The sequence below is a fragment of the Loxodonta africana genome, chromosome 15, assembly GCF_030014295.1.
Source record: "Loxodonta africana isolate mLoxAfr1 chromosome 15, mLoxAfr1.hap2, whole genome shotgun sequence".
Classification (NCBI taxonomy): domain Eukaryota; kingdom Metazoa; phylum Chordata; class Mammalia; order Proboscidea; family Elephantidae; genus Loxodonta; species Loxodonta africana.
This window is the reverse complement of record NC_087356.1, coordinates 71,312,035-71,328,128: the sequence shown is the minus strand read 5'-3', so window position 1 is coordinate 71,328,128 and position 16,094 is coordinate 71,312,035. Positions and strand designations below refer to the sequence as shown.

Here is a 16,094-nt window from a genome sequence, read left to right as displayed (position 1 = left end):
GTGGTATGCAGGTGAAAACTGAGTCCAATCAGCATGATCATGTCCAGGTTCCCCAACACAGTGACCACATAGATTCCTAGAAGAGGAACAAAAGGGGCAGCTGGGGTTTCTGTTAGCCCAGAGAGGATGAACTCAGTTAGTGAGGAATGATTTCTATGGTCCATTTTCCTCTCAGCAGTTCTAAAACAGAGAAAATGTTTACTTTGTGTGTGTGTATGTGTGTGCGTGTGCGTGCATATGTGTAAGTACTTGTGTAGAGGGGAGAAAGTGACTCTATGGAGACCCTTATTTTCTCCCTCATCAAAAGAGATTAATATTCCAGACATTTCTTGAGCCTGTCATGTATCTCTGGAAAATCCAATGATTATGGTTGACCACAGGAGGAATTATAGACTTCAAGGATCTTATAATGAAGACATTTTGTAAATTTTTAAGAGAAAACACAAATTTGTGGGCTTTTTTGGTCAGTCAGAAGGGAAGATACTGGTCATTTTTTCTCAAATTTTTCTTTTGCTCCCATATTCTGCATGTATACATTAATGTCATACATACTAAAAGACTTAATAATTATATTTGCATTTGACTCTGAATAAGGAATAGTAGTGAATTCTTTTTATAACTTAATAAACATAGTGTTCATAAATCTGTGAAAACTACTAATAGTAGTATGAGTTGATTTTCTTACTAAAATCCTAACTCACAATAGCTGAAGGACTGGACAGCTGCCAAGACCTTTTCATCATGAGAATTTATGGCTCTTTGTCCCAACTTCTTTCACACAGACTACATGGCAGGGACATAACTGCCTGGCTGGTCCCACACTTAATGACAACAGCTTCACAAAGAGTGACATATTTTTTTCTTATTGTTTCTAGTTGAACAATCCCAGGATGTGCCAAATATAATGACCTAAATTTCAGTTATGTATTCCACCCCCGTGGGCTGGAGAACAGTAGATATGATTGGCCTACTACTTCGTTTTGACTTCATGGCTGAAGAGGTAGAGTTTAGAAGTCTACGCATATTACTAAAACATTTGAAGGGTTTTGGAAGACAGACATAACAAGACTTCTATGCTGGTCAGATTTTGTAATCATACATTCTACATGTTTTTACTACAGAAGTTAAAGACTCTGAAGATGTGGCTTAGCAGAGCACATGCAGCATACAATTATGGATTTCAGTCTAAGTACGATACTGGTCAACTGTGTGATGTAGAATTTTACAAAGATCCACATCTTATAGTCTACATTTCCAAAGAAAACAGAGTCTACAAAACACAAACTCATAGTCCTACTTATGACTCAAGGAAAAACTGTTCAGCTGGGATAAAATATGTGGAATACAAAGAAACTGGAAAATTTCAGGAAAAATATTTAGAAACCTTGTGTTTTGAGAAATACTTGAAAGAACTGGGGATATAAAACTAGCAAAAAAAAAAAATACATGCAACATGTGATAGCTATCTTCAACTGGTTACAATGTTGCTATGTTTAAGAGGTGTTGGACTCTTTTTAAAGGAACCCTGGTGGTGCAGGACTAACAGTTTGGCTGGTAACTGAAAGGTTGGTGCTTTGAACCCACCAGCAGCTCCATGGTAGAAGGATGTGGCAGTCTGCTCTGTACAAGCTACATCATTGGAAACCTTGAGGGGGGCTTCTATCGGTACTATAGGGTCTCTGGGAGTTGTAACTGACTCTACAGAAACTACTTTTTTGGATTCTTTTTATATGTCTTCAAGAGACTAAAGCAAAAAGAACTGAAACAGGCTGCTCAGCCATATCTTAAACAGTACCTGAGCCAATTTTTTTTTCCTTCTTCTTTCTTCTTTCTTTCCTTTCCCTCTCCTAGCCCATCCCTGCCTCCGAGTAAGATCCTGATGTTAGCTCCCCAAATGGTTAAGTGTTAACCAATGTTTCCTCTGAGACTGTGGAAAACAAATGATATTGATCTAAGCCTGTCAAATAAGATGAAAGATGGTGCCAGCTACCCCCTTAGCTGATGGGATAATGGCAGGACAAGATCAACATGTTTGAGATATAAGCACCAAAACCAAACAGAAGAAAGAGAGCACACATTCCACAAGTCCCTAAAACTTATGGCCCCTTTTCCCTTAAAAACCTGAACCCATCGGTAGTCTGGGGAGACGGATGACTTTAGGAGGAGATCATTCCCCTCTGTCTCCATATACCGGTATATCTAATAAAGCTCTTGCTACCCACCTCACCCCTGTCTCAAGAATTGGCTATTTGAGGCAGGCGGCTCTAACTCGCGAAATTGTGGTAACAGCACCTGCCCCAGACCCTGACCCTACAACCACAACTCTTCAGGACAACAGGAGCTGTCAGTCATTACAAGACCTGAAGTATCTGTTTAAGAGACTTGTAGCATCTATTTAAGAGACTCTAAGTTTTTAACCTATAGATTCTGTTAACTGTGTTTTTTTTCCTTCCTGTTTATATTTTACCTGTTTAAGATAGTAAGTCTCTTAAGCTAGACCGTGTTTCATGCAAATATGAAGCTATAGTAACTCATCTTTATTCTTCTCCTAACTATGTAACTCGCTTGGTCTTGGCATAGTAAGGCTTTTGTCAAATTATCACAATCAGGTGCCGATATGACTAAATGTTAGATTTGTCAAAACATCAGAAAGCTCTTTGGCTTCATGTTCCTAACACAGATACGTCAAATATCTTTCACTGGCTCATATCCTTCTAACCTAAGTATAATTGGCTAAAGCATTTTTTTTTTTTACTATTTTTATTTGCTTTAATTGTAACAGGAATATGTCTGCTATTCTATACTTTTTTTTTTTATTCTATACAGTACGAGTCCCTACTTTGAGAATCTGTTGCCTAATTTAGAAGACACTCTCCACAACCCAGGAAATATGGCTTATCGCCGTATCCCCAAAGAAAAGGAGGAATTGATTGCCAACACAGCCAGGAGCTACTTAGTCATTATCAAACAAAGCCTTAGGTGATAGAACTGGGTGTGGCTCAATTAGGAGCTGCTCAGACTAGGGGGAGCCCGCCCCTCCTGCCCATTGTCCTCAAAGCGGTGCAGGTGGCTCAAGCCAGTCAAACCTAGTTTACTAGCCTACATGTCAAAGAAAAAAATGCAATTTGTCTTACTGTCCCTATGCGCCATGATAAACTATGTAGTCCATAATTTTTGTATGTACTTCTTTGTGAGAGAGTTATAAAATGTTCTGTCTCCCTTTATTCAGGCAGCTTGATTTGAGGTATATGCCTCCTTACGCCTTGCCTGGGTGCTTACAATAAACACTCTTCTGCCCTCCATACCTTGGGGTATCTTTATTGACCAGAAGCTGCACAGATAAGGACCTGCTTTGGGTAATACTATTGCTCGTGTTTTAGGCATGTTCTCACAAATCCAAATCATGTAACATTCTATTTCACAGAACTTATCATGGACATTAAAATTTGCATGACTATACTTTGTACATCAAGGACAAAACTCCTTATACATGTAGGAAAATAATGAAGAGTGTGTGCTAGGTTATACGCATGAATAATTGGGGGTGAAGAGATGGAGGAGGGCTAAGAAGGGAATGGAAGGGCTAAGAAAGGGAAGAAAAAAGATTTGTGCCTAAAAGATTATAAAGTATTAGGCATGATATGATCATGTACAACATAATGTTAAAATTAAATATTAAATATTTAGATGGGCATTTAGGTTTTTTTCATCTTTTGGCTATTGTGAATAATGTTGCAATGAATGTTGGTGTACATGTCTGTATCCCTGCCCTCAAGTCTTTTAGGTATATGCCTAGGAGTGGTGGGATTGTTGGATTATATGGTAGTTTCAATTTCCCCACATTCTTGCTAACATTTGTTATTTTCTGTTTTTTATATATATATTTTTTATTTTTATCCATCTTGTCAGAAGTAAAGTGATATCTTCTTGTGGTTTTATTTGCATCACTCTGATAGATAATGTCATAGTGTAAATGTAAAGGGCGGGGGAGAGCTTGTACTCAGGAAAAAGAAGGGACAAGGGGTGGTGACATTCCTCGATAAGACAGTCCCTACAGAGGAAGAGACGGGGGTGGCGACATTCCTCAACAAGATGGTCTCTACGTAGTTAAACTTTAAGCCAAGGAAATGATCCCTATAGGGGTCCCTAACTTGATAAAGTTCCCTAACTTGATAAGGTCCCTAACTTGGTAATTAAACCTTAAGCCAAGGAAATAGTCTCTATACGGATCGCTGTCTTGGCTGTTAAAAGTTAACAGGGAAAGATAAGAGACAAGAAGGGTATAAAACCTTAAGAAAATGACTATCAGGGCACTCAGATTCTTTCTGTACCTGAATAGCCCACTTGATGCTCCCTAGCAAGTGTACTTTCACTACTAACCCTCTGTTTGCTAATAAACCTCTGCTCACTTGACACTATTTGTCTCTGTCTCAGTGTTTGAATTCTTTCCTACACCGAAGACAAGAACTGAGGCCATTCTCTGGTAACATAAACATCTATACTCTGATCAGTGTAAAACTGAGAGATTTATTGAAAGAAAAGAGACAGCTCAAGCTGAGAATAGACTGAACTCCATGCCGAGGAATCCAGTAATTCAAAATGGCCACTCAGTAGTGATATTTTACAAGAGAACGATGACTATGAAACATGTTACTTTACTGGTATTTACAAACTGAGATCATTGAAAGACATTACTTGATTGGTAATCACAGGGTTAGATCATCGAAAGGCATTACTCAATTGGTAGTAGATCATTTTAAGGCAGGGCTTCCTGGGCTCAGTTCTGTAAAACAATTGGCTTAAAAGGGTGTATGTGTCTTTCTTAGATTGGTTACAGTGCAGCAATTACACGGATATGTGACAGGGAGGCATGGCAGTGTAGTCACCTCATCATTACCAGATATTCCTCTATTTCTAAGCAGATGGCTGCCTCTAGGGTGAAAACGGAACTGAAAACAGGGAAAGGCAACCAATCCTTAAACTGGCCGCTTCAAATCATATCAGGTGTCTCATATATATATATATATATATACATATATACACACACACATATATTAATTCTCTCGCACACTATAGATGTTGAGTATCTTTTCATGTATATTTTGGCCGTTTGAATATCCTCTTTGGTGAAATGTCTATAGGAAAGTTTCTGTGTACACGCAATATATGTTTGAGAGTTATTTCCAATAAGTCACTAGCTGTGTGTTATGGATTGTACCTAAAAGTCAAGCAAGCACTAGGAGAAACAGAGAAGATTTCTATCTCATTTGCTCTGGGGGAATATGCAGTCCCTTAGGTGAATTTTTGGTTTTTGTTTGAGGTGAAATTTTGAGTAGACTATTGAGTCTCCAAAGCTACAGGGTAAAACCATCTCTAACTGTGTATAAACAATTTCATAATTCTCTCTTTCCCAAAGGTTTTGAATTATGGGAGGGCTTTTATGGAAGCCTCTACATCAAGCCCCTGAGACTGCGAAGCTCAGAACAAAATAATTTATGTGATGCTACCTGTAATTACATTGAAAACATTGTCTCTTCTCCTCCTTTATTTTGTAGTTGTAATGATCACCTCTGGGCAAAATTATAATTAAAATTCATGATCTTTATCTGACTGAGTCTCAGAGCAAGTAAAGACTGAGATTTATAAATGCCCCAAGCCTCTTCACACAAAAGGAGGGATTTTAGTTCAGGAGTATGACTTTCTCCATCAGCAGAACTATTTCTCTTTAGAGAACAACAGTGGAGAAGAAACCACATGGATAGTTTTGATGTCTTTAGGCAAGAGGAGGGTGAGCACAGAATCTCTCTTTGTTATATTCCTTTTCAAACACCAGAGCCATGGAAAATAATGAACCTCTGTGCTTTGCTCTGCTCTGATCCTGAGGTGCAGAGAATCCCAAGGTAACATATTAAAGGGTTAGTGTGGAAGGAAAGTAAAGGTGAGAAGTAGTGCTGAGATTATAGGGTTTGCAATGCCTCCAGCCCACTTCTTAGAGTATTTCCTGTGAAGGAGGTCCAGGATCCATTCCTGACTTAATAACTCCCCTGCTGTGTACCTTTGGAAAACCAGAGGGCCTCTGTGATTCTCCTAACTCTCTACTACAACCAGCACCAGTTGCCACTAAGTCAGTTATGACTCATGATGACCCCACGTGTGCAGAGTAGAACTGCACTCCATAAGGTTTTCAAGACTAGAACTTTCAGAAGCAGATCCCTGGGCCCTTCTTCTGGGGCAACTCTGAGTGGGTTCAAACTGCCAAACTTTTGGTTTGTAGTGTTTGTGCCACCCCAGGACTTCTAACTCTAACTTTTCCTAACACTACAATGGCCATAAAGTGCTCATGATCACCTTACACAGTGTCCAGTATGGACTGGTGGTCAGAACAGGGTAGGTGAAGTTTGGTGAGTAAGATTGTTGTTGTTGTGTGACATTGAGTCTATTCCAACTCAAAGTTACCCAATAAAACAGAGTAGAACTTCCCCATAAGGTTTCCTAGGCTGTAATCTTTCCTGAGACAGATCAACAGGTCTTTTCTCCCATGGAGAGGCCAGTGGGTTTGAACCCATGACTTTCAGATAGCAGTCAAATGTTTAACTACTCTGCCACCAGGGCTCCTGAGCAAAGAGTGACAAAAATAAATTGGAGCATGAGAAGGAACAGAAGGCATTTGTGACAGATTGAGGCAAAGGAAAGATGAGACATCACTTCTTCACCTTTTGACCCAATTCTTCCAGTATTACCTATTGCTGTGTTTAAGCCTCCATGTACCTGTCCTCCTTGACTGATCTCTCTGTAGTGGTAAAAACCCAGAAGAGTCTCTGGGCTTCTCATCTCCAGGAGGGGGATGAGTTTGGGATTGCATGAGAAATGTGGGTTCTGACTCTATTCTCCTGTGTTTACAGATCCCACTGGAAGAGAATGGATACTGGAAATAGTTCGTTAGTAACCAAGTTTATCCTTGTAGGTTTAATGGAATACTCAAAGATTCAACTCCCCCTCTTCTTCCTCTTCCTAGGAATCTTCATTGTCACTGCGGCAGGTAACTTGGGTGTGATCACTTTAATTGGGCTGAATGCTCACCTTCATACCCCTATGTACTACTTCCTCTTTAATTTATCTTTCATTGATCTCTGTTACTCTTCTGTCATCTCTCCGAAACTGCTGGTAAACTTTGTGTTGAAGATGAATATCATCTCCTATGCAGGATGCATGACTCAGCTCTTTTTCTACTGCTTTTTTGTGAATGCTGAGATCTATGTGTTGACAGTGATGGCCTATGATCGCTATGTGGCCATCTGCAAACCCCTGCTGTACACAGTCACCATGTCCCCTCAAGTCTGTTCTGTGTTGGCTGTGATTGTGTATGTGGGAGCATTTGTTGCTGCTTGGGCTCACACAGGATGCATGCTGAGGCTGACCTTCTGTGATGCCAACAAAATCAACCACTACATGTGTGACATCCTCCCCCTCCTGGAGCTCTCCTGCACCAGCACTCACATCAATGAACTGGTGGTTTTCACTATTATGGGCTTTAACGTTGCTGTGCCCTGCCTCACCATCATTGTCTCTTATGCTTACATTCTCTCCAGCATTCTCCACATTCACTCCAGGGAAGGAAGGGCCAAGTCTTTCAGCACTTGTAGCTCACATATAATTGTTGTTTGTGTTTTCTTTGGATCAGGGGCATTCGTGTACTTCCATCCTTCTTCTGTTTTGTCCATGGACCAGGGGAAAGTGTCCACCATGTTCTATACCATCGTGGTGCCCATGCTCAATCCTCTGATATACAGCTTCAGGAACAGGGAGGTTAAAATTGCCCTGAAGAAAAGTTTCAGTAGAAAAGCATTTTCCTGAGCTGGAGCTGTATTAAGTACTGTAAGATGACAGGGTTCTTTTTAATCTTTTCCCCTTGCTATGGAATTCTTCATACAGAAAGAAGTGAGGTATAATAGAAAGAACATTTGATTTGGAATCAGGATGTCTGTGTTGAAAGCTCTGCATAATATTACTTCATGGAGTTATTGAGAAGAATGAATTAGTGAAAATGAGAGTGTGTAGCACAGTATTGGGGCCTAATTGCTGTGAAGTTGATTTCCTCATTCTTTTTTTTTTTTTCCTTTTTCTTCTCTTCACTCCTCTCTCTTCCTTTCCAATATTTCTCCCTTACATTTTAAAGAAATTTTAAATAGATTTACTAGTTAATTAAATATTCTGGTTATGGAAATAAATCTTTCACAGGTAACTTTAGATAGCGTTCACATCTGAACTTCAGCCCTGTATGTTTAGTATAATTCTAATTTGGATTCTTGAGAGGCATCTGTTATTCAATAAGTGAAAATTAAACTTATCATAGCAGCACCTTACCCCACCAAACTCTTGGTGTGATCTCTGTGACAGTAAATGACACCATCATCTACCTAACTGAGCAAACCTCAAACCAGTGTCTTCCTTGACTCTTCTTTCTTTGCTTTTCCTCCATACCTAATTAAGCGCTGACATTTTTTACCATCCTTATTGTCACTGCTTTGCCCCAGGGTACTATCATTTCTCATCTGGTCTGTCTCTACACTTTATAATCCAACCAGAGAGCTTTTTCATTCTTCAATAAGATCTAGCTTGACCCCGTTCACTCTAATTGCCTTTAAGATAAAAAACAAAATTCCATAATATGCAAAACAAGGGTCTTGATATTTTGCCCCTGTTCGCCTCTCCAGCCTGACTTTTCTGTCCCTAATCTCCCCCCTCTTTTCTTCCCAGAACCGAGTGCTATAGTTATACTGAAATTACTCCCCATAATTTTCCAAACATAATACGATCTTGTTCCCTTGCACAATTTTCCATAAACTCTTCTCTCAGCCTGGAATACCTTCATCTACGCTCTTCTTTGCCTTGCTCAATCTACCCATATTGCAGGGATGAGGTTTCCCATAACCCCTGAGAAGTCTTTCTGGTCAGGAAGACAAGGCTACACACCTTTGGATATATTTTTACAGCACTCTATGCCTACCTTATTGAGGGAAAGATCCTATTGAGTTGAAATTCCTTTTACCCTTAAATGTCTCCCCTAGTAGACTATGGGCAAAAACTGTATCTTGTTCACCGCTGCATCTCTTCAATCTAGTACTTAATACCTGCTCACCGCAAGTAATTAATAAATATTAAAAAAAATTTTATTCAAATTATAAGGACATCTTAAGAAACTCATTCTTTAAGAAATACTATAGACTTTTTCCAACTTGGCTTTGCAAAAATGGTCAGGGAATTACTTGATGATAATCTAAAGTATATAGGTGGCTTGCCTTTGTTTTCTTTAACAGACTTTTCTTTGAAGATGCTTTTTGATCATTGCACAATGCTACTTCCTCCATGGTTATATTTGCCGTCCTTTTACTAGTACATTGTTATTACTGTTTTTATCACTCTTTGTTTTTTGTTAATATTTCAGATATCAGCTGAAGGAAAATTCCTGCCTAACCCATCTTTTGAAGTTTAGGTGCTCCTATTTTATTTTTTGTTTGTTTCTGAGAGTGTAGCAATTGGGCTTGACATAAAATAAGGGCCTAAATGATAGCAATTTTAACACTCATAATTGTCTGATTGTCTTCCTCCTTGTTCAACTTGTGCTGTGAGGTAGGCACAAGTGTGTCTTCTCCACTATTATACCTCCATTGATTTTCACAGTATCTAAGTCATTGTGTATAGGACTCAGGGAGAGGAAGGTGAGAGTAGGGCAGATTTCTAGAAGCAGAATAAAGTAATGAGTGAACTCAAAGTCTCTGTTGTTGGACTACTTGGGTTTGAATTTTGACTCTGCCTTTTTCTGATTGTTTGACTTTTAAAAGTTATTTATCTGTTGCAGATCTCAATGACCTCATCTCTAAAATGATAATAATAATAGTATCTATTCAAATAGCATCCATTTTTGTGAAGACTGTAGTCTACTTGCCTGGGATTCAAACTAGGGTAAATGGGGTTTAGTTCTGCATTTTCCACTGTATAGAATAACTTGCAAAATAAAGGGTTTGGTTGAAGAATGTCCAGTGTTCCATCTATTCTTAAAATCTTGTGATAACTGTGTCTCAATTTCATTTTTACAATCTCAATATTGGAGTAAATCAGTGATTCACAACTTGGATATATGTCAGAATCATACCCAGTACATTTAAAATTATGATCCCCTGGTTCCATCTCTGACCCACTCAATCTGAATGTTTCTGTGAGCAGGGCTAAGGGATCCATACTTTCAAAAAAGCTTATTCATATGAAAACATTAGGAAGGTGGGGCCAAGACAGCGGAATAGCCAGACGTTTCCTGCAATCCTTTTACAACAAAAACCTGAAAACAAGTTAAACTATTATATTTATGACAAGCTAGGAGCCCTGAACATCAAAGACAAGGTTAGAATATGGACTGAGTGACAAGGGGAGGGAGAGATGGTTCAGAAGCAGAGAGGATTTGCTGGACCTGAATTGCCAGGATCCCTCAGGCACCATGCCTAGGAGCGGCTGAGGCAGGCTGGTGGTGGCGTTCTGGCACACTTTCCTGAGGGAGAAGCAGCCAGCTGCACAGCCTACTCACACCTACAGAACCAAAGCTAAGTACTTGCTTATATTTTACCGCGTTCCCAGCCCCCAAGCCAGTTTCAGTGGCTGCTGATTTCCCTGGGCCTGAGATAGCCATGTTGAGCACTCGGAGCAATCCTTCCGGCCTTGGAGTAGGAATAGATTCACAACTGGGGGGAAGATAATTTGCCAGCTCCACTAACTGGGGGAGCTAAGAACAGAAGTGGCCCCTGTCCAGGCATAAAGGGTCTGTTGACTTTGAATAACTTTCCCCCCTGCATGGATTGTGTGAGCCTATTTCAGGAGAACAAGCCCTTGTTGGCAGATTGCAACTGTTTCAGCTGTGCAGTGAAAAGGTGGGTGTCTGATATCTGACACTGCTTTGCCTATTCAATATGCTCCTCACCTACCCACATCAGGGACATGAGGACTAGTGGCTCCTTGAGGTCACCCAGTGACCCGCAACAGGGGTCCAAGGATAACTGATACCTCCCAGTCCTTATAAACAAAAGCATTGGGTGCCCATGGTCCATCTGCAGAGCCCACCCACTTGAATGCTCTAGGGAATAGGGACGTGCCTTTCTCAGAGACACTTGGTGTATGGTTCTCAGCCCCCTGACACACTCATAGCATGACCCCCTGCTGCAACCAGATACTGGTACCTACATCAATCACTTCTGCCCATCTAATACTGTATGACAGCTACCTGGACACCTGAGCTGAATACATACAAGAAAAGTGAATGGACTCATAGACTAATATACATGATAGCAGTTCTAGCCATCTGGTGACAGGACACCAGAGCTTCAAAGGGGAAAATAATCAAGCTGGCTCACTCAAGCAATCCATAGGGGTATACCAAAACAAAACAAAGCAAGAAGCTAGGATACAGTAAGCAAACATAAAATAAACTAATACAATAACTTATACTTGGCTCAGAGAAAAGAGTCAACAGCAAGTCACATAAAGAAACAGACCATGATCATCACCTCAACAAGCTCACAACACAAAGAATCACTGATCTTCTGGATGAAGCTGCCTTCCTGGAATTACTGGATGCAGAATTCAAAAGATTGATATACAGAGCTCTTCAAGACATCAGGAGTGAAATTAGGCAGCAGATCAGGCAATACTCAGAACAAGCCAAGGAACACACAGATAAAGTAATTGAAGAAATTAAAAAGTTTATTTAAGAACATTATGAAAAATGAAATAAGCTGCAAGAACCCATAGAGAGACAGCAATTAGAAATTCAGAAGATTAACAATAAAATTACAGAATAAGACAACTCTATAGAAAGTCAGAGGAGCAGAATTGAGCAAGTGGAAGGCAGAATTAGTGAGTTTGAAGATAAAGCACTTGGCACCAATATATTTGAAGAAAAATCAGATAAAAGAATTAAAAAAGTGAAGAAACCTTAAAAATCATGTGGGACTCTATCAAGAGAAATAACCTATGAGCGACTGGAGTATCAGAACAGGGAGGGATAACAGAAAATACAGAGATAATTGTTGAAGATTTGTTGGCAGAGAACTTCCCTGATATCATGAAAGATGAGAAGATTTCTATCCAAGATGCTTATTGCACTCCACATAAAGTAGATTCTAAAAGAAAGTCACCAAGACATTTTATAACCAAACTTGCCAAAACCAAAGATAAAGACAGAATTTTAAGAGCAGCTAGGGATAAACGAAAAGTCACCTACAAGGGAGAGTCAATAAGACTAAGCTCGGACTAGTCTTTTCAGCAGAAATCCTGTGGGCAAAAAGGCAATGGGATGACTTATATAAATCATTGAAGGGAAAAAAATGCCAGCCAAGAATCATATATCCAGCAAAACTGTCTCTCAACTATGAAGGTGAAATTAAGACATTTCCAGATAAACAGAAATTTAGGGAATTTGCAAAAATCAAACCAAAAGTACAAGAAATACTAAAGGGAGTTCTTGAGTTAGAAGACCAATAATATCAGGAATCAACTAAAGACTAGAACACTGGACAGAGCAATCAGATGTCAACCCAGACAGGGAAATCACAAAAATAAATCAAAATAAAAAAGCTCACAACAGGAAAACAGCAACGTTATTATGCAAAAGGAGAAAACATTAAAACAATAAAGAGGGATTAAGAAATGTAGTCATAGATCACTCATATGGAGAGGAAGAAAAGGCAATAGAAAGAAATGAAAGTTAAGTTTAAACTTAGAAAAATAGGGGGAAATATTAAGGTAACCACAAAGGAGTCTAACTATCCTGTTCATCAAAATAAAATACAAGAAAAAAATAGAGACTAAGCAGGAACAAAATCAACAACAATGAATAAGAGGAAAAGACAATATATAAACTAAGCACAAAAAAAATAAGTGGGAAAGAGAAACTGTCAACAAAATACGAAAAAAGACATCAAAATGACAGCACTAAACTCATAAAAAAATATGCTGAATGTAAATAGATTAAATGCACCAATAAAGACAGAGTGGCTGCCAACAAGAGACACAACTTAGATTTAGAGACACATGCAAACGAAAAAGCAAAGGATGGAAAAAAATATATCAAGCAAACAACAATCAAAATAGAACAGGAGTGGCAATATTAATTTCCAAGAAAGTAGACTTTAAAGTTAAATCCACCATAAAGCACAAGGAAGAACAATGTACAATGTTTAAATGGACAATATACCAGGAAGATATAACCATATTAAATATTGCACCCAATGACAGGGCTCCAAAATACATAAAACAAACTGTAACAGCATTGAAAAGTGAGATAGACAGTTCCACAATTATAGTAGGAAAATTCAACATAACACTTTCAGTGGAGGACAGGACTTCCAGAAAGAAGCTGAATAAAGACACAGAAGAACTAAATGCCACAATCAACAAGCTTGACCTCATAGACATATACAGAACACTCCACCCAACAGCAACCAACTATACTTTCGTTTCTAGTGCACGTGGAACATTCTATAGAATAGACCACATATTAGGTCATAAAACAAGCCTTAGCAGAATCCTAAACATTGAAATATAACAAAGCTTCTTCTCTGACCATAAGGCAATAAAAGTAGAAATCAATAACAGAATATCCAGGGAAAAGAAATCAATCACTTGGAAACTGAACAATACCCTGCTTAAAAATGACTGGGTCGTAGAAGACATTAAGGATGGAATAAAGAAATTCATAGACTCCGATGAGAATGAAAACACTTCTTATTAGAACCTTTGGGACACAGCAAATGCAGTGCTCAGAGGTCAATTTATATCAATAAATGCATATATAAAAAAAGAAGTGCCAAAATCAAAGAAATATCCCTATAACTAGAACAAATAGAAAGAGAGAAACAAAAGAAACCCTCAGACACCAGAAGAAAGCAAATAATAAAAATTAGAGCAGAATTAAGTGAAACAGAAAACAACAATTGACAGAGGTAATAAGACCAAAAGCTGGTTCTTTGAAACAATTAACAAAATTAATAAGCCGTTGGCCAAACTGACAAAAGAAAAACAGATGAGGAAGCAAATAACCTGAATAAGAAATGAGATGGGTGATATTACAACAGACCCAACTGAAATAAAAAGAATTCAGATTACTACAAAAAATTGTACTCTAATGAATTTTAAAACCTATAAGAAATAGATGAATTCCTAGAAACACACTACCTACTAACCTAACACAAACAGAGGTAGAAAAATTTAATACACCCATAACAAAAGAACTTAAAAAGGTAATCAAAAAACTCCCCACAAAAAAAAAAAGAAAGAAAAGCCCAGGCCCAGAAGGCTTCACTGCAGAGTTCTACCAAACTTTCAGGTTAACACCACAACTACTAAAGCTATTTCAGAGCATAGGAAAGGACGGAATGCTCCCAAACTCATTCTATGTACCCAGCATAACGCTGATGCCAAAACCGGGTAAAGACACCACACACAAAAAAGAAAAATTCAGACCTATATCTGTCATGAACTTAGATGCAAAAATCCTCAACAAAATTCTAGCCAATAGAATTCAACAACATATCAAAAAAATAATTCACCATGACCAAGTGGGATTCATACCAGGTATGCAGGGATGGTTCAACATTAGAAAAACAATTAATGTAATCCATCATATAAATAAAACAAAAGACAAGAACCACATGATTTTATCAACTGATGCAGAAAAGGCATTTGACAAACTCCAACACCCATTCATGATAAAAACTCTCAGCAAGATAGGAATAGAAGGAAAATTCCTCAACATAATAAAGGGCATTTATACAAAGCCAACAGCCAAAAAAATCGTCCTAAATGGAGAGTCTGAAAGCATTCCCCTTGAGATTGGGAACCACACAAAGATACGTTTTATCACTGCTCTCATTCAACATTGTGCTGGAGGTCCTAGCCAGAGCAATTAGGCTAGATAAAGAAATAAAGCACATCCAGATGGTAAGTAAGAATTAAAAGTATCTCTTTTTGCAGATGACATGACCTTATACGTGGAAAACCCTAAAGAATCCTCAAGAAAATTACTGAAACTAATAGAAGAGTTCAGCAGAGCATGAGGATAAAAGATAAACATACCCAAATCACTTGGATTTCTCTACACCTACAAGAAAATCAGCAAAGAGGTAATCACCAAATCAACATCATTTACAGTAGCCCCTAAGAAGATAAAATACTTAGGAATAAATCTTAACAGAGGTGTAACAGACCTGTACATAGAAAACTACAAGACAGTACAGCAAGAAACCAAAAGAGACCTACATAAGTGGAAAAACATACCTCGCTCATGGATAGGAAGACTTAACATGGTAAAAATGTCTACTCTACCAAAAGCAATCTATAGATGTAATGCAATTCTGATGCAAATTCCAATGACATTTTTTAATGAGATGGAGAAACAAATCACCAAATTCATATGGAAGGGAAAGAGGCCCCAGATAAGTAAAGCCTTACTGAAAAAGAAGAACATAGTGGGAGGCCTCACTCTACCTGATTTTAGAACCTATTACACTGCCACAGTAGTCACAACAGCCTGGTACTGGTACAACAACAGGCACATAGACCAATGGAACAGAATGGAGAACCCAGACATAAATCCATCCACATATGAGCAGCTATTATTTGACAAAGGCCCTCAAACAGTTAAATGGGTAAAAGACAGTCTCTTCAACAAATGGTGCTGGCATAACTGGGTATCCATCTGCAAAAAAATGAAACAAGACCCATACCTCACTCCATGCACAAAAACTAACTGAAAATGGATCAAAGACCTTAATATAAAATCTAAAATGATAAAGATGGTAGAAAAAAAATAGGGACAACACTAGGAACCCTAATACATGGCATAAACAGTATATAAAACATTACTAACAGTGCAGAAGAGCAACCAGATAACTGGGAGCTCCAAAAAATCAAGCACCTATGTTCATCCAAAGACTTCACCAAAAGAGTACAAAGATTACCTCCAGACTGGGGAAAAGTTTTTAGCTATGACAGTTCCGATAAGAGCCTGATCTCTAAAATCTACATTATACTGCAAAAACTCAAGTATG

General features: G+C 38.5%; 1 protein-coding gene across 1 annotated transcript; it reads left to right on the top strand.

Annotated features, from left to right (window-relative positions):
• Positions 1-6,783: 6,783 nt before the first annotated feature.
• LOC100668943 (olfactory receptor 8B8-like) lies at positions 6,784-7,854 on the top strand. The gene has a single exon (XM_003418221.3). It carries the CDS (start codon positions 6,868-6,870, stop codon positions 7,852-7,854), a length of 987 nt encoding a protein of 328 aa, XP_003418269.3. The 5' UTR covers positions 6,784-6,867.
• Positions 7,855-16,094: the final 8,240 nt, after the last annotated feature.

Bases quoted from the DNA above. Each gene is read 5' to 3' on its own strand.
- LOC100668943 (XM_003418221.3), top strand. From the start codon at position 6,868: ATGTGGGTTCTGACTCTATTCTCCTGTGTTTACAGATCCCACTGGAAG.